General features: G+C 46.5%; 1 protein-coding gene across 1 annotated transcript in view; it reads left to right on the top strand.

Annotated features, from left to right (window-relative positions):
- DGKG (diacylglycerol kinase gamma) overlaps window positions 1-24,535 on the top strand; it is a 162,189-nt gene that overhangs the window by 125,200 nt on the left and 12,454 nt on the right. The window contains exons 23-24 of the mRNA XM_060242030.1: window positions 10,528-10,618; window positions 22,424-22,625. Coding sequence (XP_060098013.1) covers window positions 10,528-10,618; window positions 22,424-22,625 — 293 coding nt within the window. The remainder of the gene's footprint in view (window positions 1-10,527; window positions 10,619-22,423; window positions 22,626-24,535) is intronic.

Here is a 24,535-nt window from a genome sequence, read left to right as displayed (position 1 = left end):
CACCTTGTTACATTTCCCCAGTTCTTATTTGTGGCCTCTTCTGGTTAACCATGGATTTCCTTTACAAAATCTGTGGGCATCCTGTCTACACAGTTTTTGTCCAGTAGCAATTTGAGAACTGACACAGCAACTGTAAGGAAGAACCTGGGCATTAAAGTTAGATAGAACTATTTTTTTTCAGTCTGGGGGGGCAGGTTGGAGGGGGGGATCTTCATAGTTGAGTGGCTGATGACATGCTTTCCATGCAGAAGGTTCTAGGTTCTATTCTTGGCCGTAAATGGTAGCAGTTTTGAGGGGAAGTCCCTGCCTGAGACCCTCAAAAGCTGCTGCTGCTCAGAGTAAACAATACCAGCAGGTTGGATGGACCACTGGCCATCTGTCCATATATTCATCTGTCTGTATATTCTCACTGAGAAGACCATCACTAGGCAGGTTTCCCTAAAAGACATTTTGCCCACAGCTTCCAGTCTTTTTGGTGTTTAAGGCATTTTAAACCATTGCCTACCAGCTACTGTATATATAGCCCTGCTCACTGTACCTGATTTCTCGTCTGATGAAGTGTGCTTGGACCACACGAAATCTTACGCTCTGAATAAAACTTTGTTGGTCTTAAAGGCGAACTTGACTCCTGCTTTGTTCTACTGCTTCAGACGAACATGGATGCCCACTTGGATCAGTCTCTGCAATGTGCATTTCATTTCATTAGGAAAGTGAATGTTTGTAGAAAATAGTGAAAGACTGTGGAGAAGCACCTGAAGACATTTGGCCAATTCCTCTAAAGACAAAACAGATCTTCCAGGGGGTCAGGAAACCATCTCTCAGCACAACTTCCAGTGATACATCATGGCACCTCCTCTCTCTCCCTTTTCCATGCCATTTCCAGGCTTCTTTCTTTAGCCTACCCTGGAAAAACATGGTCACTAAAACATTTCAGAACTTTTTTGAAAAGCAGTAAATCAAAGTTAAGCAAATGTGATAGGAGCAGGCTTTTTGCAAACATTTCCTTGGAATTTTAATCTTTGGATTCTCAAATCCCTGACTGCAGCTCCAGCAGTTTCAGGATGAGGCACATAGCAGGATGAAAATAAATACTGCCTGACGTGTGTGCTTGCATTTAGTAAATCAACCTGTCTTTTCTGCTTTTTCATTCTTGACTGAACGTGGGTGGGTTTCTTATCCAACCCTGGCTTCTGACAATACTGCTGTTTCTCTCTGATTTGCTTATTGGGGGCACAGCCAAGGTCCTCATTTGGAGATCTAAAGCAAAGGTCCAGTACTGGTTCCTCAGCTCAGGGTTTCTACATTTAACAGGTTTTACACCTGCTGATATGGAATTGGTGCCCTTCTCTGATAATTCCCCCTTTATAAATCACAGTGATATGAATGTTGCAGAAGATCCCAATTCTCACGTGCATCCCATGTAATTCTGCAGGACCTCTGGAGGAAAGCGTTCTAGTGAACTTGGCCAACTATTTTTGAATTATCTGTTTTTAGGACAAGATAGATCAAGTAAACATATGCAGTGTCCAGGTACACCATGTTTTACACAGCAGTATTTAAATATGGTGACAAAGTACAATTGCTCTTTGTTCCAAAATTATCCTTGTTTTACATAGCAGTATTTAAACATGGTGACTTGGATCCTGTCTATGAATGGAACTAACATACTGGGACTTGCTTGTTTCCTCCTCCCACAGTGTTAAGATTAATGACTTTTCTAGGAGTTAAGGGGATCTCATGGACAGCACAGGGGGCAAAGTGAACATACAGTAGAAGGGAGAATGAGCTGAAAACGATCCCCTTTCCCAGTGACTATAGCGCCCTTCCATCAACAGAAACAGAGAGCAGGACCCAAACTTATATTTTATGCTTAAAATATCCTTGGCAAATGCCAGCCCATCCATTATTTGAAAACAAAGTGCCATTGCTAAAGTTATGGTGCTGCTGAAGTAGTGATTATAGGACTTGAACCCAGATTCTAGGGTAAAGGGCAGTCCTTGCCCTTACCTCAAAAGACCCAGAACTCAGGAACAGGTCAGTAATGGCCTCATTTTACACCAATCTGTTAACCAATCCCTCACTGCCATTTTCCTTTTCTTGCTGCTCTGCTGACTCATATTTAATCAGTGAGCCATTGCAAGCATGGAAGCCTTGATTATTCTCCCATTCTGAGTATGAGAACGTAATTATCTAGCAAGGACATGGAGCCACTGTGCTCCTGTCTGTATTGAGTTTAGCATTAGTGATTTTAGTCCCTTTCTGCAGGACCAGATTGTTCCCATGAAATTCAACGTTGTTTCTGTTCTATGCTATCATCTTAGCATCAGAAATGTTCGCAGTAAGCCTGATCTTTGTCCCCAAGAGAGTTGAAGCATTCAGCTGGATCCAGGTAGAACTGTTTTTCAACTATGAGGTGAATTGTTGGACGCTTCATAGTGGAGATTCACACTGACAAGTAGGGTGACCATAATGTCTGAAGGCCAGCCAGGGACACTGGGAAGGGGGGGGGTGTCATGCCACCACCGGAAACAGGAAGTGGCATCACTTCCTGTGACATCATTTCCCCCGCGTCACCCGCCGGAAACAGGAAGTGACGTCACTTCCGGTGACGTCACTTCCGGTGGTGTCATGCCACCACCGGAAACAGGAAGTGGCATCACTTCCTGTGACATCATTTCCCCCGCGTCACCCGCCGGAAACAGGAAGTGACGTCACTTCCGGTGATGTCACTTCCGGTGGTGTCATGCCACCACCGGAAACAGGAAGTGGCATCACTTCCTGTGACATCATTTCCCCCGCGTCACCTGCCGGAAACAGGAAGTGACTTCACAGCACTTCCTGTGACGTCCCCAAAAATCCCCCAAATATCACCGCCGGAAACAATTTTGTTCTCAAATCCTGTATATACTTCATCAGTATATGGGATAAGGCACTTTCTCAACTGTGCTGCATAATGCAGCCTATTTATTTTGTCCTGTTGGCTCTGTTGGCTCTATCTGCGCCACCTTCATCACTTTCGGGGTGTGGATCCCCCAGTGGGGTGGTCTCCCGACTCCCTCCGCTGACTGTTTCTGATAGCCCTGCGCCCCCTCTTTCATTTGATATGTGTCCCGTGCGGGTGCCACCCTCCCGCCGGGAGATGCCGCAAAATGAGCCCCCTTGAGGCTTATGGCGGCAGGGCTCGGGGGAAGCGAGCTAGACTGCTGTTCTTTTGAGGGGTTATAGAGTGTTTCGAGCCCGTCCCTGTGGCATCGGTCCCATCGTTGTGGGACCAAGGGGGCCGGCGCAGCGGCACGCCGAAGCAGCCTGTCACTAATAACACCGGTCAAGATGCAGGACAGGAACCTGGAAGTGACCGACAGACTCTGGAGGGCCTCCAGGGACCAGCGGAGGCCGCGGGGAAGCCTTCGCTGGCCGGCGCTGGTCCCGGAAGGCCTTCCAGAGCCTCTGGAAGGCCTTCCGGGACCAGCGCCGGGTGCCCCGCGGCTTCCCCGCGGCCTCCGCTGGTCCCTGGAGGCCCTCCAGAGACTCTGGAGGGCCTCCAGGGACCAGCGGAGGCCGCGGGGAAGCCTTCGCTGGCCGGCGCTGGTCCCGGAAGGCCTTCCAGAGCCTCTGGAAGGCCTTCCGGGACCAGCGCCGGGTGCCCCGCGGCTTCCCCGCGGCCTCCGCTGGTCCCTGGAGGCCCTCCAGAGACTCTGGAGGGCCTCCAGGGACCAGCGGAGGCCGCGGGGAAGCCTTCGCTGGCCGGCGCTGGTCCCGGAAGGCCTTCCAGAGCCTCTGGAAGGCCTTCCGGGACCAGCGCCGGGTGCCCCGCGGCTTCCCCGCGGCCTCCGCTGGTCCCTGGAGGCCCTCCAGAGACTCTGGAGGGCCTCCAGGGACCAGCGGAGGCCGCGGGGAAGCCTTCGCTGGCCGGCGCTGGTCCCGGAAGGCCTTCCAGAGGCTCTGGAAGGCCTTCCGGGACCAGCGCCGGGTGCCCCGCGGCTTCCCCGCGGCCTCCGCTGGTCCCTGGAGGCCCTCCAGAGACTCTGGAGGGCCTCCAGGGACCAGCGGAGGCCGCGGGGAAGCCTTCGCTGGCCGGCGCTGGTCCCGGAAGGCCTTCCAGAGGCTCTGGAAGGCCTTCCGGGACCAGCGCCGGGTGCCCCGCGGCCTCTCCGCGGCCTCCGGCCTCTGGAGGGCCTCCAGCGACCAGCGGAGGCCACGGAGAGGCCTCCACCACTGCCGCCGGGCCCCGCGCGCGGGCGGGGAAGGCGGGGAGTGAGGGTGGGAGCGTCCCTGCGCGTGCGCAGGGGCCCTGCGCAGGCGCAGGGACGCTCCCTCCCTCACTCCCCGCCTTCCCCGCCCGCGCCCGCGGCCCACCGGCTCCGGGGCTGCCTAAACCGGGACCTTTAATGGTCCCGGTATAGGCAGCCCGGGATCCGGGATTGGGTGGCCAGATCCGGGAATGTCCCGGGAGACCGGGACGGTCTGGCCACCCTACTGACAAGACTGTATCAGAACCAACCTTACCACAAAATAACCATTTTGAACTTCAGATGTTCTGGCTGAACTGCAATACCCTTGCCTCTTACCTCAATCTTTGTTTGTCTTTAAAAAAAAAAAAGACACAAAATCTGTTTCCCAGATACTTTGCCACTGATTAGAAAGTCACCCTTCTCCAGGAAATACTTAAAAAGCAGGGTGGCAGCATGCATGAACTAGAATTTATTGGTGTTTAAGGCCAGACTAGACAATACATTTTCCAGTCATGCATACCATCAGGGAACTAATGCTCCCAAGTGTATGGAGCCCATTTTGGTTTGGCAGCACAGCACCAGGGGTAGAAGAGCTTTTGCCATCCTTCTTGTACTAGTTTCCCAAGACAAAATGGCCACAGTGGGGCCCAGTTTGCCCTACTATGGGGCTACACATGCATTCTGCAACACGTGGAGCCCCACAACAGAACAGACAGGGCCCCTTCCAGCTGTTTCAGCTCAGAAAAATGGCATAGGAGAGAAGGCTGAAGTATCTCTTCAACTCATGCTCTCAAGCTGCATCAGGACCCAACATATTTAGGAACATTAGTTCCCCAATGGCATATATGACTAAGTAAGGTGGGAAACCCTGACCTTATTAGTGTCAAACATGTAATCTAATTTGGCCCCAAGTCTGCTTATTTGGGATTTGGTCAAAATCTGGATTTTCTCACCCTGAGAAGCCCATGCAAGCCCAATTTTGTTCAATCTTGGAAGCTAAGCAGGGTTGACTGTGGTTAGTACTTGGATGGGAGACTGTCCTTGAATATCCAGTCAAGAGGCAGGCTTTCAGCCACCTCTTTGAATATCCTCCAGGTCCCCATTAGGGGTCAGCAGGGCTTTTTTTACCAGCAGGAACTCATTTGCATATTAGGCCACACTCCCTGGCACTAAGCCAGCTGGAACTGCATTCCTGTGCATTCCTGCTCAAAAAAAGCCCTGGGGATCAGTCATCAGAGGTTGACATGACTTCCAGGTGCAGATACATACTCACACACACCTAAAATACACAAAAAATACCCCCCACCCCCAAGAAGACCTGGGTTTTCTCTCCTGGTAAAGGAGCTAAATTAGGGCTGCTTCAGCTGCTGTGAATGCAGAGCTTGTTGCAGTGGCAACAGAATGTCCACACAAAAGTTTCCTCTACTGTCAGCTGTTGCCAACTGTCATTGCCCTCCTCTGCCAAGGGCTTTTGATTAAAAACTGTAAATGCTAGATGTGATTCACCCACAAAATGTGTGCATCTTCTAAATCCACAAGGAAATTCTGCATTGTACTATTTCAGTAAAGGCTGTACAGACATCCACAGCACAGCAAACACACTTTGCACTTTATTTTTAATGTGACTATAGCATGTGTACAAAATACAGTGCTGATATGTGCTGCAGCCACCGTTGCTGCTGCCACCTCCTTCTCCTCCTGACATGGGCTGCTTCCTTCTCAAGCACTCTGCTGCAGGATGCTTTAATCCCCAGTGGGACAGGCAAGCAACAAGCCACCCACAAAAGCATACGGCTGCAGGCATTTTGTTTTATCACCTGCCCCTTCTCAGCTGCTTTAACATTAGATACTCCGTTATATAACCACATGTTATTTCCAGTTCAGATAATACTCAGCCTAACTCCTGATGGGAGAGACAGCAAGACTGTTACTTGCCTCCTCAACCAGCAAGCCTGGCTGTCCTGCTTCTCATGTCACCCACTATCCTGGGGAGGATGTGTGTTCAAATGAGGCCAAGCCCAACAGATAAAAGCTCATTGTGATCACTCTTCTCCACACTATGCAGTTTCCCCAGAGCTGGCATGGCTGCTGATATAGCACGGTGGCAACAAGGCTTCCATATGGCAGGTTTCCCTGCTGCTATCCCCCTGTAGCAGCCATACTCTATGGGGAGAGGTGTGAGCTCACCAGGGATGCAATGTCATGGAGTTGGTTAGCCAAAGGTGATATTTTCTCCAAGGGGAAGTGATCTTTGCAGCCTGGAAATCAATTGTAATGTCAGGAGAATTCCGAGCTCCACCTGAAGATTGATAATCAAAGTGTCCAGATGGATGTTCCACTCACGGCCATCCCACAGTTTCCCCTTTAGACTAGAGAAAATGAGGTTTGTATTTTATTCCAGTGTAAGGATCCAGACATGTTCCTGTATTGGGCATGATGTTGTCTGGACTCTCCTCTTTACTGTGGGAGCTTCCTTCTGTCCATGCAGAGGAACAGCCCCATTGGAGGCCAGGCTTTATCATTCTTGTTGAGGCTGCCTCACAGTATTTTGCACACAGCTGAAATACAGCAGAATTTGAATTAAAGTTTTTAAATGTCAGGTTTTCTCTTCGGGGGGGGGGGGGGTGTTTTTAATTTGACTGTGTACAATCCTTATAAAAATGCTCATCTTACTGATTAAAGCCAGAGTCTTAAATACCAACTTAAACCAAGAGCTCTTAAGAAGATATTCCCTGCTGCTATTGCACCTGCTGTCTGTCTCTGAAGGAAATGAAAAAGCTACCATGCCAGAGGTGTGGAGCAAGGGAGCTCAGCTAGCAGATTGGGATTCAGGATAGAAGCTCATGTTCCCATGCCCCCCCCCCGCCCCGTTTCTTGGAGGACAGCTAAGAAGCTAATATGACTGCCTTCCTCTACCCCTCCAGTGAATGGAAGCTGCTAGTGGACCCATTATTGCTTCGGAAGCATTGGCTTCATTGTAAACAATATGCAGGAAGCCCAAGTTGCTCTCTGCCTGAGTGAGCATGTTCATGCTGAGTTTCTGGTATAGCTATCAAGATGCTACCTGGAAAGCTGCCTTTGTGGGGCTTCTAGCTCAGCCCAAAACATGAATTTAACCTAGTTACTTCCAACTGGTACTTAGTGCCAACTATCTTAGTGGTATTCAGTAACTGATTAGAGAGCTTAGATTCAGGCAGGCAGCTGTGTTGGTCTGAAGCAGCAGGACAAAGTTTGAGTTCTGTGACACCTTTAAGACCAGCAAAGTTTTATTCATGGTATAAGCTTTCGTGTGCATGCACACTTATTCAGATACAATAAAACAGAAGTTGCCAGTCCATACATATGGGTAGAGGGTGAGCTGTAAATTAGCATGCAACATAATGAAGATGTTTAGCAGATTCAAAGACTGAACAGGAATAAGAAGCTTAGTTTATAAGGTTGCCATTTGTTTGGGTTTAATTCCTGGGGGGGGGGGGCGCATAGTGAAGGAAATAAATATGTCAAAATTGGAGGTTGATGGAGCTGTATCCTTAATTGTGGAATGCTGAGAGTAATTAACTGAGGCTTAATTTGAGAATTTTCTGACACCAATCATATATTTGGGCCCAAAAATTTTTTGCGTAGCTACACTGCCACCCTACCCCTGAATTATATCTACCGAGCATTGTTAAAGGGAAAATGTCTAAGACATCTAAGCAATTGCTGTTGCATATAATCACAGCAGCTAGATTGTTATATGCACAATATTGGAAGGTCCCTAAAATACCTGACAAAAACGAATTTTTTACTTAAGGTTTTAGAAGCCACAGAGTTAGACATGTTAACTATGAGATTAAGGGGGGGTAACCTTCAGGATCGTCAAAAGATTTGGGATCCACTGTATTCATGGATTAATAGTATAGGAATCGACACGAGAAATCTGAAATGGTGTTGTATATTTACCCCTCCAGCTCAGGGGGATGGGTGAGAGATCTTGACTGTAATGACTGTTGACAGTATATATTTTCTTTTTTGTTTGTATATATGTGTTATACAATAAAAGCATATTTTACATGAAAAAAAGAGAGAGTAATTAACTGAGACCCTGCCATTATGCTCCATCTGTCTGCTCTCAAGCACGGAGGCGACCTTACAGCATCATCTTCTTTGGAGTAGGGCAATTGACCGTATAGAGTTATCTCCCCTGTCCCCAGACCAGAGAAATACATTCCAATCTACCATTCCAAATTATATTATATTCTACTATTTATAACAGTAAATTACAATCTACTATTCCAAATAAGAAATAAAATAAAGAGGATGCAAAGTGGTAAAGCTGCAGTACTGCGGTCCTAAACTGTACTCATGACCTGAGTTTGATCCCAGCGGAAGCTGGGTTTAGGTAGCCGGCTTAAGGTTGACTCAGCCTTCCATCCTTCCGAGATTGGTAAAATGAGCATCCAGCTTGCTGGGGGGAAAGGTCAATGACTGGGGAAGGCAATGGCAAACCACTCCATTAAAAAGTCTGCCATGAAAACGTCATGATGCGGCGTCACCCCAGAGTCAGAAATGACTGGTGCTTGCACAGGGGACTACCTTTATCTTTTTATGGCCCTTCTGGGGGACTGGTGAGAATACAGATGTAAGGACTGAATGAGATTAGCATATGTAGTGAGATAAGAAACCGGTATCCCTGTTAAATCCATTGTTCTGAGAGCTGCAAGTTATTACAACTCTCAGAGCCTTTCAGATTATTAATGGTAAAACTAAGGGCAGAAGAATTATGTAAGCCACTTTGAATCCCCATTGGGTAAAAATTAAGCAAATAAAATAAATAAGATTTTAAAATATTAGCACAGTTAAGTGTGCTGTTATGATCAATTTCTTGCATGCAATTCAGATGGCATTATTTCTGCTGCTTTTGTTTGGAATAACATATTTTCCTTGCTCTAGGTATGCTATAGTTTGTACCTAGAAATATGTTACTCTTTCCACAGAGAGGCTATCCACTAAATCTCAGTGGGCCATAGCCAGGAATTTGTTCATGGGGGGTGGGATGCCAGGGTGTCCCCACACTGCTAAATTAAATTAAAGCAGGTACTTCTACCAGAATGGCCCACCCTTGTGTCTCACTGCAGTGCTCCTGCACCAGGGCGGGCGGGGGGGGGGAGAACTTGCTGATAGCATCGTGTGACCCATCATGTGACCTGGGCCACATGACACCAGCAAAAAGATCCTCTCCCACTGCCCTGGCACAGGCACATTGGAAGGAGGAAGAGGAGTAGCTCATTATCCCATGCCCAGTGGGCAGTCACCAGTTCTTCCTGCTTCTTGGCATTCTAGGCTTTGTTTAATCTGTGAAATCACTTTAGGCACTGGGTAAGGCACTTAAGTGGCTGATTGGGGAAGACTGGGGTGGGGGAGCTTCAAACTTGATAGGGCCACTGCCCCGTGTGCCCCACCACTGCCTACGGTCCTGAGTTACCCAGTGAAATGTAGTTGGCTATTACCTGTGAATGGTGAGGAGTGACACATCTTTCTGCTCAGTGCTCAGGCTATTGTGTAACTTTTTCAATGCTTAAAAAAAATCCTTTAGAAGCTGAGATATATTCGTCAATATACCATGTCAATGTGGTAGTAATCTTTTTTTAAAAAATGGCTGCCACCAGCAAGTTTACCCACCTGCAGCAATGCTCCACCATTACATGAAATGCTTACATAAATTTTATTTAATTTTTTGGAGAGTATGTGGTCAGCCTGTCCAGCATCTAATGTACATAGACATTTTTAAAGGTGGGCCAAAAACAGAATGACTATCCCTCCATAGCAAGCCTCCTCCCTGCCATCTCTTATATGTGGGTTGGATAGCATGCTCCTGTGTTTGAAGTGGGATTTTTGAGATACCAGGCAAGAGGGATAAGAGGGTCCTTTAACAGCAGTCTTTATAAGCCCTCTAACTTCATTTGATGCACATGGAGCTTTTGTCCTCTGTTAATGTTTCAGAACTGGCTGCCTCTGTTCAGTACACTTGGATCTTTTCCCAACTCATGCATTCCTACAGACTGCCCTGTGTATTTCTTATGGCACATCTGGATTAGTTTGATCACAGAAGAGTCCAGTTTTCTGGGAGGAGAAATATATTATTTCCTAGCCGTTTCCAGTGGCACCTCTCTTCAAATCAGTGCTGCACATCTTTTATAATGGACACCAAGTCCAGCAATTAGTAGGCTGGTCAGCATGTGTGTCCCCCCCCAAAAAAAGTTTCTCTTGACTATCTCCCTCTCTGATGCCCCCTTTTCTATGTTCTCTTTGTCAGAATGAAGAATAAACTGTGGTATTTTGAATTTGGTACCACGGAGACCTTTGCTGCCACCTGTAAAAAGCTCCACGACTATGTAGAGATTGAGGTGAGTTTCCGGCTATCTCTGAACTGCTGCTCCTGTGCTGTGCTAGCATTTGTTTGACACCAAGAGGAGCTTTCAGAACTGGTTGTGATCAGGGCTTTTTTGTAGCAGGAACTCCTTTGCATATTAGGCCACACATCCTTGATGTAGCCAATCCTCCAAGAGCTTACAAGGCTCTTCCTACAGGGAGGAAGGTGGGAGGGTGTAGCCTAATATGCAAAGGAGTTCCTGCTACAAAAAAAAGCCCTGGTTGTGATTCATTGTTTTCCAGGTGCTGTGAGCAATGGCCAACAGAAGTACCTTTCTTGTTGTTTTGTATTTATTTGAAATGCTGTTTCAAAGATCCTTTGTCTGCCATGCATGCTTATGAAATTTGCAGAAGATACTAAATTGGGAGGGGGTTGCAAATACAGTAGTAGTCAGAAACAGGATACAGGATGATCTTGACAGACTGGAAAACTGGGCTAAAACCAATAAAATGACTTTTAACAGGGATAAATGTAAAGTTCTGCATTTAGGTAGGAAAAATCTCATGCATAGTTAAAGGATGGGGAGACTTGTCTGGGCAGTAGTATGTGCAAAAAAGGATTTAGGGGTCTTAGTGGATCATACGCTGAACATGAGTCAACAGTGTGATGCGGTGGCTAAAAAGGCAAATGCAATATAGAGCTGTATCAACAGAAGTGTGTCCAGATCACATGAAGTGATGGTATCACTTTACTCTGCTCTGGTAAGACCTCACCTGGAGTATTGTGTTCAGTTTTGGGCACCACATTTTAAGAAGGATATAGACAAGCTGGAATGGGTCCAGAGGAGGGCGGCAAAGATAGTGAGGGGTCTGGAGACCAAGTCCTATGAAGAAAAAATGGCATATTTAGCCTGGAGAGGAGGTGGCTGAGAGGTGATATGCTCACCATCTTCAAGTACTTGAAGGGCTGTCATATAGAGGATGGAGCAGAAAAGTTTTCTGTGACCCCAGAAGATAGGACCAGAACCAATGGGTTGAAATTAAATCAAAAGAGTTTCTGGCTCAGCATTAGGAAGAACTTCCTGACCATTAGAGCAGTTCCTCAGTGGAACAGGCTTCCTTGGGAGGTGGTGGGCTCTCCTTCTTTGGAGGTTTTTAAACAGAGCCTAGATGGCCATCTGACAGCAACACAGATCCTGTGAATTTGGGGGGTGGGGGGTATTTGTGAATTTCCTGCATTGTGCAGGGAGTTGGATTAGATGACCCTGGAGATCCCTTCCAACTCTATGATTCTATCCAAGTACTTGCCAGGGTCAGCCCTGCTTAGCTTCTGAGATCTGATTAGATTGGGCTTGCCTGGGCTATACAGATCACGGCCTACTAGCTATTATTTGTAAAAGGCAAAAAGCTGTACAGTGAAAGACATGAGGGTATAGGAAGGAAAGAACAGATGATCTCCCTATGTGGATGCTCTGCATTCACACCAGCAATAAACCCATAATGGGAAAACAAATGAAAAGAATCAAAGGATCAGCACTGAGGGCTGAATATGCCCTCCAGAAGTCTCTGCTTCCTTCACCTCTGATTTCATGCTTAAGACAGCAGGCTGGAAGCAATGGAAGTCCCACTGTGAAAGCAGCCTTTTGCAGTTATTCAGCACCCTGCAATGTCTCCAGTTCTGCCTGAGCCTTTTTGACTTTTGAGGGGGCAGACAACGACCAACATTTACACAACCAATTTGTTATGCACTGTCATTTTTCATGAATATCACATAAAAGAGGGTACAATAACCATTGAAGTGTTGTAGTTTAACGGCATGCAATGTTTAATGATCACTTTAATTTCAAAAATAAAATTGAAAAGACGATTGACAATATGGGATTGGTCATGAAGGAACATCCCTCTCATATTCTTGCACAGAAAGCGCAATATTAATAGATGCATTCCATCCCTGGGGGAAAGTACCACATTTTCTCTACACAATTGCTATGCTTTGAATGCTTTAAAATGTGATATCCTGCAACAGAAGCACAAGAGAGCACTGGGAACAGAGGAAATAGTACATATGTATTTGGAAAAAAGATAATATTTGAAGGATTTTTAGCACAGGCAGCCCAATCAACATCACTCTAGTCCTGAATGGCTTAGTCCAGAAGTCCAGAAGAAGGCTATATCCACGTGTCACTGGGTATTGTGCTTTCTTTGTGCTGTCACTCAAACCAGATTACCCTGTGTGGGCAAGAAATCTTTTAAAAATGCTTGCTATAGTATAATGATAGTTCAGTGTTCAGTGATTTATGTGTGCATTGTCTGTGAGGGATAGCACAAGGGAAGCGTATTTTCCCAGGCTGTAAGCAAGGCTTTGATGAGATCCAGTATGGTGGTAGTGGTCAGAGTGTGAGATTAGGATCCATAAGACTCAGATTCAAATTTCCACTTTGCCCTGGAAGTTTACTGGGTGACCTTCAGCCAGTTATACTTTCCCAGCCTAATCTTCACAAGCTTGTGGCGAGAATGAAATGGAGGAGAGAATAATGTAGGATCCCCACAGGGGATAAAGGTGGGCTATAAATAAATATACCTTTGGGAGATCAATTAAAAAAATCCCCGTTCCCAGCTGAGATTGCCAAGGAAAAGAAGTAGAAAAAAGGTGGATTTCTTTTAACACGTGATTTTAGCTGAATCACAACCTAAAAGGAAGTAAGGCAAAATCATTCCAGCAAACTTTGCCTGCTGGAATGCTAAGGATTTGTGACTTCCACAGACTCCTTGAAAACAATCGTCAATTTATCACTAATTAGAGAGCCGGCACAGTGTCATGCTTCTGGCCCGCAATTATAAATATGAGCCAGTCTTCAGATTGAACACATTGAAATATGTTCCAGTTAACAATAATCTCCTGTTGCTCCCTCTTTGTCAGTATGTAAACAGAAGCTTTTCTTCCCCACAAACATCTGGAAGCTCCAGTCAGTCATTTAGCAACATCTCGGGTTGGCTGTGACATCATGAGATGTTCTGGGTACATGGAGGAGGCTGATTTATATAGTGAAGAAAGCGCCTGTTTGCATACAGATACTGAAGGCAGCAGTGCTGCAAAAGAGAAAGCAATCATAGAGACAGAGGGTGACATTTTTAAAAGTTTGTACACATCTTTGATGGATTCCCTCATCTGGGGTCACTTCGTCTCTGAAGAGAGTTTTGAAAGACGAGAATTATGCATTCTCCCCCTCCTCTCTCCACAGCTGTACTTCAGAACATGCCTAGAATTACACAGTGTGTGCTTAAACTCTGTGCCTGCACACACAGCCAACTTTGGGTTGCATGGAAACAGCCTTTAATCAAAGGGAGGAGGAGCATGAGCCATTTTGCCAGTTGCTTAAGAGAGCTCTTATTTTATTAGGATTGCCAATTCCCAGTTGGGGGCAGGGAATCCCCCAATTTGGAGGCCCTCCCCTCACTTCAGGGTTATCAGAAAGCGGGAGGTGGGGAGGGAAATGTCTCCTGGACACTCCATTATACCCTGTGGAGACCAATTTCTGTAGGGTATAGGGTATAGATTTGTGGGTATCTAAGGCTCAGGGGGGGGGCTGTTTTTGAGGTAGAGGCACCAAATTTCCACATAGCATCCAGTGCCTCTCCTCAAAACACTCCCCAAGTTTCAAAAAGATTGGACCAGGGGGTCCAATTCTGTGAGCCCCCAAAGAAGGTGCCACTGTCCTTCATTATTTCCAAATGGAGGGAAGGCTTGCAGTGTGCAGTCCCTTTAAGTATGATTGCCAGAACTCCCTTCGGAGTTCAGTCATGCTTGTCACACCCTTGCTTCTGGCTCCACCTCCAAAGTCTCCTGGCTCCACCCCCAAAGTCCCCAGATATTTCTTGAGTCAGACCTGGCAACCCTACAATTTATATTGGGGCTTTGGTAAGGTGTGCTTTTGGTGAACTTCCTGCCTTCTTCATTACTAGATAAACAAGCCTTTCATTCATTAATCACGAAAGTTAGAGCATGTAATTGGTTGCAAAGCCTGAGGCAGATCTTGCCAATTAATCTGGGGCTCCTGTCAAATGCAAACCATCAACAAAAGAAGAAGCAGCTCTGGGAAGGGTTGACGTACTGATGGAACCAAAATGTATAGTTATTTGAAGTGGCATCACCTAATCCAAGAGTTTGCATCAGTGCTGATTTGATATTGTAAGTACTGGGAATGTTGTTTTCAGTACCCAGAGTGAAAAGTTTCAGCCCATTCCAACACCACTTCATGATGATTCACCCTGTTCTGGTCCTCAACAATCCTGGTTAAGGACAGGCATGGTCTGCTCCAAAAGTTCCACATGTGAGCGTAATTTATAGCTGACTTTATGGTTGGTTTCTTTTCTGTCAATTTCATCCACTCTGCAGCTTCTCTTTTGCTTTCTGCTCATGAAAGGAAGGAGACAGGTGTCCTTTTCTTTTCCCACCTCTCCATTATATCTTCTACAGTTCATGTAACAGTGTAGCCTAATGGTTAGAACTGGATGTCCTTGGGCCAGTCACTCTCTCTCAGCCTACCTGACCTCCCAAGATGGTTGTTGTGAGGATAACACAGAGGAGGGGAGAATAATATTGGAAGCTGCTTTGTATCCCCCTTGGGGGAAGAACAGGATATAAATATTTAAATAAATAAATAAATCCTCACTTCCAGAGTGATTACTTCAGTTTCTCTGAGAAGTAACATTCTCCTGTAAAATGTTATTTCCTCTCCCAGATTGCCTAGAGATTTCCATTTTTAAGAAGCTCTGGTTCTCTGGCTGCCTCGTACATATCAGCTGGGCTTCATTTCATCCACAGTGACACTCCTGAGCCTCCATTCTAGTAATTGCACATAAAACAAAACAGCAGAAAAGAAGATCCCACAGCTTCGCAAAGGAACTTTTCCCCTAGGGAACTTCTTAGGGAGACTTGCTTTGTGTTTGGTCTGGTTTTTGACTGAGCAGTAGTATTACTTCCTATGTTCAGCACACCCAGTGAAACAACAAATGCAGCCCAAAATGGCATTCACTTCCCCCACCACCAGTGCATTAACTGCTGAGATTGTATTCAATTATAATTCACTATAGCTCCTACCTAGATCTGTCTAATCTGGGCTATGTCTTCTCTACATTTGATATACCTATGCTTGTTTCTTGCCACTTTGTAATAAATTATGTATGTTTTCAGTTAATCTTGTGTTATTGTGTGGAGCCAATTTGCCCAAATCAGTATGAATTGCTACAAGGAAAAGCATTTGCAAATGTTATGAGCAGATGTCTTCATGACTATAGGGTTCCCCAGAGGTCTCCCATCTAGACACCAGCCAAACCTAGATCTGGTTGGCATCAGCAAGGTGTCCTTTCCAGGGCTTTTCAACCATCACCTGGGACTGAGTGCTCCTCCTTCCCTTCATATAGCAGACTAGATGTCAGGGCTGTAACCTACCCCACTATGCCAAACTAAATGTGCAGAGTCTAATCTGGGAGAACTAGGTTTGATTCCTCACTCTTCTACGTACACCTGCTGAGTGACCTTGGGTTCTTGAAAGACCTGCTCTCTCAAGAGTAGTTCTCAAAAAAGCTTTCTCAGCCCCATCTATCTCACAGGGGGTCTGTTGTTGGGAGAGGAAGGAAAAGGAGACTGTAAACTGCTCTAAGACTCCAAGTGAAGGATGGGGTATAAATCCAATCTCTTCCTCTTCTTCCTGATACACAATTCTCCCCCTCCCCCATATATATATATGTACTTTTAGACTCCCAGAAGGATATGTACATGTATGTGTGCACTGTGTAGCGTACTGAGACAGGAGACGTTGGTAGGGCAACATGCTTTAATGGAGGCACGTTACAAGAGAGAGAACACGCGGGCTGGGTCCTGCTTATGTACAACTCCGGGAACCTCCCTCCAGACAGGCCAGTCCAATCCTGGCCTGTTGAACTTCCTGCCACAGCTGGTGATTGACTGGGAGTTCGTGCCCTGCGCTGAGCAGCCCGGGGACAGCCCGGTCGCTCCGCGCAGGGTCGCGCTGGCTGGTTTTATATTATTGCGTTATTGCGTTTTATCGTTATCTCGATACACTACACCCCTCCCCCCCTAGTTGCTGTACATAGTCTCTTAGGTAGGCGGGAGGTCGACGCTCCCTGGTGGATCGTCTAGGAGCTGCCTGGGGTGTCGGCGCTGCTTTGGCCGCGGGAGTCTCTCTGGGGGCCGAGGCTGCTGTGGGTTGCTGGTCGATCTCTGTGGGTCACTCGGTCCGGGGAGTTCGCTGGCGGGCCGGGTCAGTGCTGGCGTTGTGGCCTCTGGCAGTCCCCTAGCCGGCTCTCCCCCGGGTACTTCCTCCTCCACGTCGATCGGCCCTTCCGGTAGAGTGCGGCGGCGCAGCTGGTCGATGTGCCGCCGAAGAGTTTGGCCCCCCTCTGTGGATACCTCGTAATGACAAGTCCCAATTACCTGCCTCACCCGACCTGCCACCCACATGGGTCCCTGGGCGTAGTTTCGCACGAACACGGGCTCCCCCGCAAAGAACCCTCGGGCTGCCTCCCGGACCTCTGGGGATCCTCAGATGTCCAAGGCTCGGTTGGGGTGTAGCCTGTCGAGCCTCATGATGAGTTTGCGCCCCATGAGGAGTTCTGCCGGGCTCACCCCCGTGACCGGGTTGGGGGTTACCCGGTTGTCGAACAGGAAGGCGGCTAGTCTGTGGTCCCAGTCACCCTGCACTATCCGGGCCAGGGCTTCCTTGGTCGTTCGGACCATTCGCTCCGCCTGTCCGTTGGTGGCCGGGTGGAACGGGGCAGACCTTATGTGTCTAATCAGGTACCTCTGCAGGAATGCCTGGAAGTCCCCAGAGGTGAAAGCCGCTCCGTTGTCTGTGACAATAGTGTCCGGAATACCATGGGTGCTAAGGGCCCGGCGCAGAGCCCGTATTGCGGCTGCTGATGATGTGGACGCTACTGGAATGACCTCCAGCCATTTGGTGTAGGCGTCCACCATGATCAGAAAGATCTGTCCCTGGAAGGGCCCCACAAAGTCTAAGTGGAGCCTGGACCAAGGTTTCCTAGCGCTTTACCACCAGGATGTCCAGTGGGCCGTAGAAGGACCCCCGCTCGACTTGCACCTGGGCCCACCCCACGATTTGCACCGGATTCTTCTGAAAGTCCCGGAGTATGAAGTCCGCCGGCCTTAATTGAAGCCGCTGGAGGGGGCACAGTTTCCTCAGGGTCTCCTCTGCTATAATGGAAATGGAGGAACCTGAGTCCACCTCCATTTGGCAGGGGTTCCCTTCGATGAGGACCGCCATTTTGATCTTATCGGGGGTGGCGAGGGGCAAATTCAGTACCTGTAGGGTTGTGGAGGCTGTGGAGTGGAACTCCGCCGACTCGTGGTGCGTGGTCGGCCTCCGGCGGTTGGGCTTGGCTCGGCAAGCCCTTGCAATGTGGCCGGTTGCAAGCAGGGGCTCTCCTGGACCGCCCCCCCAGTCAAAAGGCCAGCAAGCCACCCAGCAAACTGGCTCTGAGCACACTCACAGCTACGCCCCCTCTGCCTCAGCAAAGTTGGGGGCATGGCAGCGAGCACGCTTAGAGGCGGGGGGGCATGGTAGTGAGCATGCTCAAGGCCAGCAGCTCTGAGTGCACCCGCTGTCTTTTTTACCTCACTGAGGCTTTCCAAGCCTCAGCAAAGTCGGGTGATGGTGGTAGCGAGCGTGCTCAGATCCAGTCACTCTGAGCACGCCTGCTGTCTTTTCGATGGAGGGTGGATGTGGTACCGAGCATGCTCAGAGCCAGTGGCTTTGAGTGCACCCGCTGTCTTTTGAACCTCACTGAGGCTTTCCAAACCACGGTGAGGTTGAGGGGGGGGGTGCCCGGCCCTCTCCTGCTTCAGAGGAAGCTGGGAAGAAGTCTTTACAACTCCCTTTGAAGCGGCAAAAGGTCAAGCAAAGGGGTGGGCCAAGTGCCCACGGGGGGAAAAAAATAGGAAGGGGTGGAGATGTAGGTTTCGGCCTGGGGCACTGGAACCCCCAGCGCTGGGTCTGCCTGCCAGGAATTGTTATGCAGCTGCACCTACTATTCAATGGACAAGGTAGGTGGGGAGGAGGAGGAGGGGGAACCCTCAGAAAGGTTCAGGAGCTCTGCTCCTGTGAGCTCCTGCTGAATCTGTGGCCAGAGTTTAGATGTAAGGAAATTATAGAAATGGCCTATTTCTGATAGTATGAGGTATGTAGAATTTTGTTTCCCTAGTCATTAGCACTGGTACCTTTGAGGCTGCTATTGGCTTGCCTCTGATCTGTGAGCCAGCCAGGCTGCCTAGCAAAATACAAAGCTGTCTTTCAGCAGAGTGGCTGCTTTTGAAGATTCCGTTTTCTACAATGTAATAAGGCCTCATGCCTGAGAGGATGAAATCAGAAGTGGAATGGAGAAAACAAACATCTCAACCAGAAGCATTTGGGGCATTCTGCAGGAGGCAATGCTTGACTGATGCTTGGCTTCACCAGGACTTAGTACAAGAACTGATTTTAAGTTGCTGGGATCAGTTATGGAACATGCAATTAATAAAGAGACTGCTTTTGAGCATGTGCAGAGTGTATTTTCCTCCCACAAATAATCACAATCAGCCTCCATTCTCCTAGTATTAGAAAGATTAACCTCTGGGTTAATTAATGCATGTTTCACACAAGTTTGAATCTCTGGTCTGGAATTAAGCACTTTCAGGGAGATTGTTCAAAGTATGTCAGAGACAAAAAAAAATACATAAAAGAACCCCTTTTTTGCTAGTTCTGTTCTCTAACCTTTTGTAAATTTCATACTGCATATCACTGCATGACTGGGTTAGAAAAATGAGATATCCCTGGATTAATTCTGGTAGAAATAGGTGACCAGCATATCCAATTTTTGGATCTTTTGCAAATACACATTCAGGAGATGGCAATCTCAGGGCTGCAGAACGTCGATCTGGCTGCTTTTCAAGCTGAAAGTAACAGTTTGCCCTCCCTCTGGCTCCAGGCATCTGTCATGAGCACAGAGAAATGGCAGTTTTGTTTTGGAAATTGGCATCAGTTACAGTATAGGCTCCTGGAAATGAAGTTGGTTTTTTCCCCAGCTGCAAATTTCTACTTCCAGTCTCCCTGCCAACAACCCGTCAGCTGCCCCTTCTCAAAGAAGCCATTGTAGCACACTGGCAGAGAAACAAAGCTGGGTTAAAGAGGGAAACACACATGCTGTCCACTGGGCATTCAGTCCTGTGTTGTGTGAATATATGGCATCTATATCACATTATGCAGCCTGCCAGGCCTCCCTTTAGCAAGCACAAAGGACAGTCAATTCTAATGTACTCATAAAAAAGCAACAGAATTGACAGAATTTAGCTTATTGGCAACCTTCTTGTCTGAAGTACCACCCATTTCCCTATTGAGACAAAAATAGTTTTGAAGGGTTTTTTTTTTAAATGTAACTTACTGCTGCTGTCTGGATACTCTTTCAGGGTGCTCAGAATTTCTCCACTATTGTAGCAAACCTTCAGAAGTCAAGGCCACCACCACCCCAAGTAAAGCTGAAGCATACGTGTTGCTTAGCTGTTGATCTTTCATATTTGGAAGCAGAGAGCCAAAGAAAAAGGAGACAGCAGGGCACTATCTCCCATCATTTATGGACTCTCTCCTGGCTCCACAGGAGGCTTGGGGTACTCCAGCATACCATCCTGGCAAGCAAGCTCAGGGTGGTGGGAGTTCACAGCTACTGTGCTTCTCCTTTATTGAAATGTTTAGCATTATAAAGTGCCAGCATGGAAGGTTTCTCAGTTCAAGCTCTATGCAGACATGCTACTTCTGTCAGCTGTTTCAGACTCTAAGAGAAGACATGTTGCAGAACAATTAAGGGCATAGCTACCCAACGTTATAATGAGTTGCATCCTATGGAACCTTTCTGCTAACAGTAAAATTTTCCTTTGGCACACTGAGGTGTTTTCCATACAGGGACACGCTAGCGCCAATACAGCACAGTGGCAACATGGATTCCACATGGCAAGTTTTCTCATTATTTTTCTGTCTTATCCCCTAGCAGCAGTCATCTTCTGCCTTCTGCACCTGCAGGATTTCTAATTCAATATCATTATATTATTCTAACAATGGTGTATCATGTTCTCTGAATTCCCTGTTTTTGGTTTTTAAGAAGTCTCTATGTTCTTTCATTACAGCAATATGTCTTTCCCCTTATATCTCTGCAATGAAAAGGGATATAGACTTACTTCCTAAAATAAAGATGAGAATTCAGAGAACCTGATACACAGATTACTATAATAATAAATTGGCAATTTTAAAAAGCCCAAAAGTCCTCTGGCGGCAAAGGGAGGAATTGCCTCCTGGGGCAGGGGAAATTGTCATGTGGTTAGAGATAGAAAAATCTGAACTTTTCCACATCAGTGCTTTGCTGCCATCTTTCTTAAAAATCTGCAGCTAAGCAGGTTGGGGAAAGATTATGGAAAAGCCAGGAAAAATTTCAGAAGATACACAAATGTACCAAGGTGCTGCAGTAGGGTAGTTGGATGGAAAACCCAATTAATCTACCATTGAGTAAGGCCTGTTTCTGTGTTTTAAGGATTTGGCCTGTATCTGTTGAACACTAAATCTCTGTATCAGAATCAGTGAGGGAGGAAACACTTCAAGTGTTTAGTTTGTCCAGGTTTTTTTTTTAAGAGGATGGATGCTTGTTCACTTTGGATGAATCAGAGCAAAAATAACAATGCTGAATTGAGACTACATTGGATGTTGCCGGTGTTCAGTAATGACTAGACAGTTGGATTAGGACAAGGGGAAGGGGGTTCAGATAGTTGATAGATAGCTGTTGGAAACTCTTGTAGGTGTCTGATATTGATTAAAGGTAGTAACTTTGTCAGAACAAGTTTACAGATCTCATCTATTGGCAGAACAAGTTTGCAACCCACATTACTATTTGATACAAAGAAAGCAGTTATATTTTTCAATGGTTTAATCAGCAAGTGACTGCACCCCTTCTGGAAAACAAGTATCTTGACACCATAATCTTGACTCCTGTAATATTTTTTACTCAGTGCTGCCCTTGAATATGGCACAGCTGGTGCAGAATGCCATGCCTCACAAGCAGGGAAGTGGGAACTTACTCTCTCACTTTATGTCAACTGTTCTTGGTTCAAGTTTGTTTCTAATCTGAACTGATGGTTTTGAGCTTCAAAACCCTAGATAGGTGTGAGAAAATTTCTGTCCACATATGAAAACAAGTAGGGCCTCACTCAAGATTCTGGCAGTAAGCATGCTGAAAACAGAGCAGGGATTTTTCAGCAGTGTCCTCAAGATTTAGAATAATTTGCAAATCCCTTCTGTTTCAAAAACATCATGATCCTGTGTAATGTGCTATGTATGTTGATAGTGGTATTACTATGTTTTATATATAGTAGGAACTAACTAGGATTTTTAGGAAGGTATGATTAGGGTTGCCAATTCTGAGTTGGGAAATTCCTGGAGTTTGGATGTGGAGCCTGGGGAAGGCAGGACTTGGGAAGGGGACCTCAGTGGAGGATAACACCATAGAATCCCACCTCCAAAGCAGCCATCTTCTGATAGCTGTGTCTGTTGTAATTCTGGGAGATCTCCAGACACCTGGGGGTTGGCAGCCCTAGGACAGGCAAAAGTTTTTATTTAATGAATTAAAAAGCAGTCCTAGGCAGAATTAGACTCTTCTAAATCCATTGACTTCAAAATATTCAAAAGGTTGCAGCTCTGTTTAGGATTACAGTGTAAAAATGCTAATCCAGTATGTTCAATGTGTACTGATGCCTGTTAAACATTTTCTCTCCCCCCACCCCCCAGTGTGATGGAACAGTTCTGGATCTGAGTAGCACTTCTCTGGAGGGTATTGCAGTCCTCAACATTCCCAGCATGTATGGAGGCTCCAACCTCTGGGGGGAAACCAAGAAACAACGCAGCTATAACCGGATGAGCAAGAAAGTACCTGAAAAGTTACAGTCCTCAGTTGTTACAGATGCCAAAGAGCTAAAGTTCTGTGTCCAAGGTGAGCTGCTTACCATTGGGATTGCAATAGGAGGAGCAGCTGATATTCTCTTTCACAAAACAAGCAGTCCCACAAGCAACCATATCCCTGTCAGTACTCAAACATCCAAAGAGCTACATTTATGGTGGCCTGCAGCTCAAGGAAAGCACTTTCTGTGGTAATATCCTCTCCTGCATTGAGCTCGTGTGGCATCTCTGATCACCCCCATCAATTTTCCCTCTCTCTCTCCTGCTGTAGAGAGCCCTGTGGTGCAGAGTGGTAAAGCTACAGTGCTGCAGTCCAAGCTCTGCTCACAACCTGAGTTCAATCCCGGTGGAAGCTGAGTTCAGGTAGCCGGCTCATGGTTGGCTCAGCCTTCCATCCTTTTGAGGTCGGTAAAATGAGTACCCAGTTTCCTGGGGGTAAAGTGTAAATGACTGGGGAAGGCAATGACAAACAACCCTGTAAAAAGTCAGCCACAAAAACATGAAGGCAACATCACCCCAGAGTCAGAAATGCACAGGGGATTACCTTTACCTTTACCCAGGGGTGGAATTCTAGCAGGAGCTCCTTTGCATATTAGGCCACACACCCCTGATGTAGCCAATCCTCCAAGAGCTTACAAAAAAAGAGCCTTGTAAGCTTTTGGAGGATTGGTTACATCATGGGTGTGTGGCCTAATATGCAAAGGAGCTCCTGCTAGAATTCCACCCCTGCCTTTACCTATCCTGCTGTATAAGCAGCTGAGACCTGCTGCTTCCCAGGGTCAAGCTGTTATTGTGGCTGTGTCCAGTGGCATCTTCCAGATGTCATGAAGAATGCATTGTATTGGTATCTTTTAAGAGACTTTAGAAAGTAGAATTATTCAGAATGGCATTTGGGATGGGTGTAAAGGGCAATTTTTGCAGCTTTGTGCTGAGTTGCTTACTTCTCTTTTTCTCGTTGGGTTTAATTGTTCTGTATGTGATGTTTTTAATCTTTTGTTGTAAGCCACCTTGGGTCCCATTTGGTTGGAAGAAAGGCAGGTTATAAGTCATGTAAATGAATGAATAGGATACCCTAACCCCGTGGAAGCATCATTAACAAGAATGGCAGATCTACAGGAACTCTACCAAGTCCTTGAGCAGTACCTACTGTTTTCAAGAGGCTCGCCCAGAAATACTCCAGAGGGTTCTGGGCTTATGATTCAGCTATGAGAAAAACTCTGACATTTATTTACAGCTCTGAATTCTACTATTTCACCCTGAAATTGCCCTCTGAAACTGCAGGGTTGGACTATGGCACCCCACTAGTCAAAGACAAAATGCCCAAAGAAGCTAAAGTTCTCTCCCACTGATTTCTGTTATGTACAGTTCATAACTAATTTGTTTTCATTTATTTGTCTAATTCTCTTGTATGAAAATGTCCCTGTTAATCCAGCCAAAGGGCATACTTGGCAGATGGTAACACATGCGTTTAGTATGCATTAGATGAATGTGTCTTTGATATTGTTGACTTTGTCTGGGCCAGTAATAATATTGCCAGATCAGGTGGAGAAATAGAGTTGACTTCATATTTTGTGATAGCACCCCATCCCTTAAGTGAAAATTGAGTTTTTAACAGTTAGCGAATGAGTAGAAATTGGTCCATTGAAGGTTTGTGCTATGAAGAAGCAGTGATTAGATTTCATGGGCTGCAGAAGAGTCTACTGCTGGAGAGTAGCTCCCCAGTTTAGTGTATTGTTTGTAGGTGAGGAAGTTCTCCAGGAACAGATTAAGATTTATGTTCTGGAATTTAGTCCATTCTGTAATAGCTGAACATTGTTTAGGAAACCTCTGTGAAGAAATAAATAATTGTGAGCATACATAGGTTATGATACCAACCCTAATATTTCTAGTAGTAGCATTCAGATTGGATTCAAAGGTAAGGTAGAGAATTAGAGTGATTCTTAT

This window comes from Heteronotia binoei, chromosome 6 (assembly GCF_032191835.1).
Source record: "Heteronotia binoei isolate CCM8104 ecotype False Entrance Well chromosome 6, APGP_CSIRO_Hbin_v1, whole genome shotgun sequence".
Lineage (NCBI taxonomy): Eukaryota > Metazoa > Chordata > Lepidosauria > Squamata > Gekkonidae > Heteronotia > Heteronotia binoei.
The sequence above is the reverse complement of the archived record's forward strand: the minus strand, read 5'-3'. Positions and strand labels throughout refer to the sequence as shown.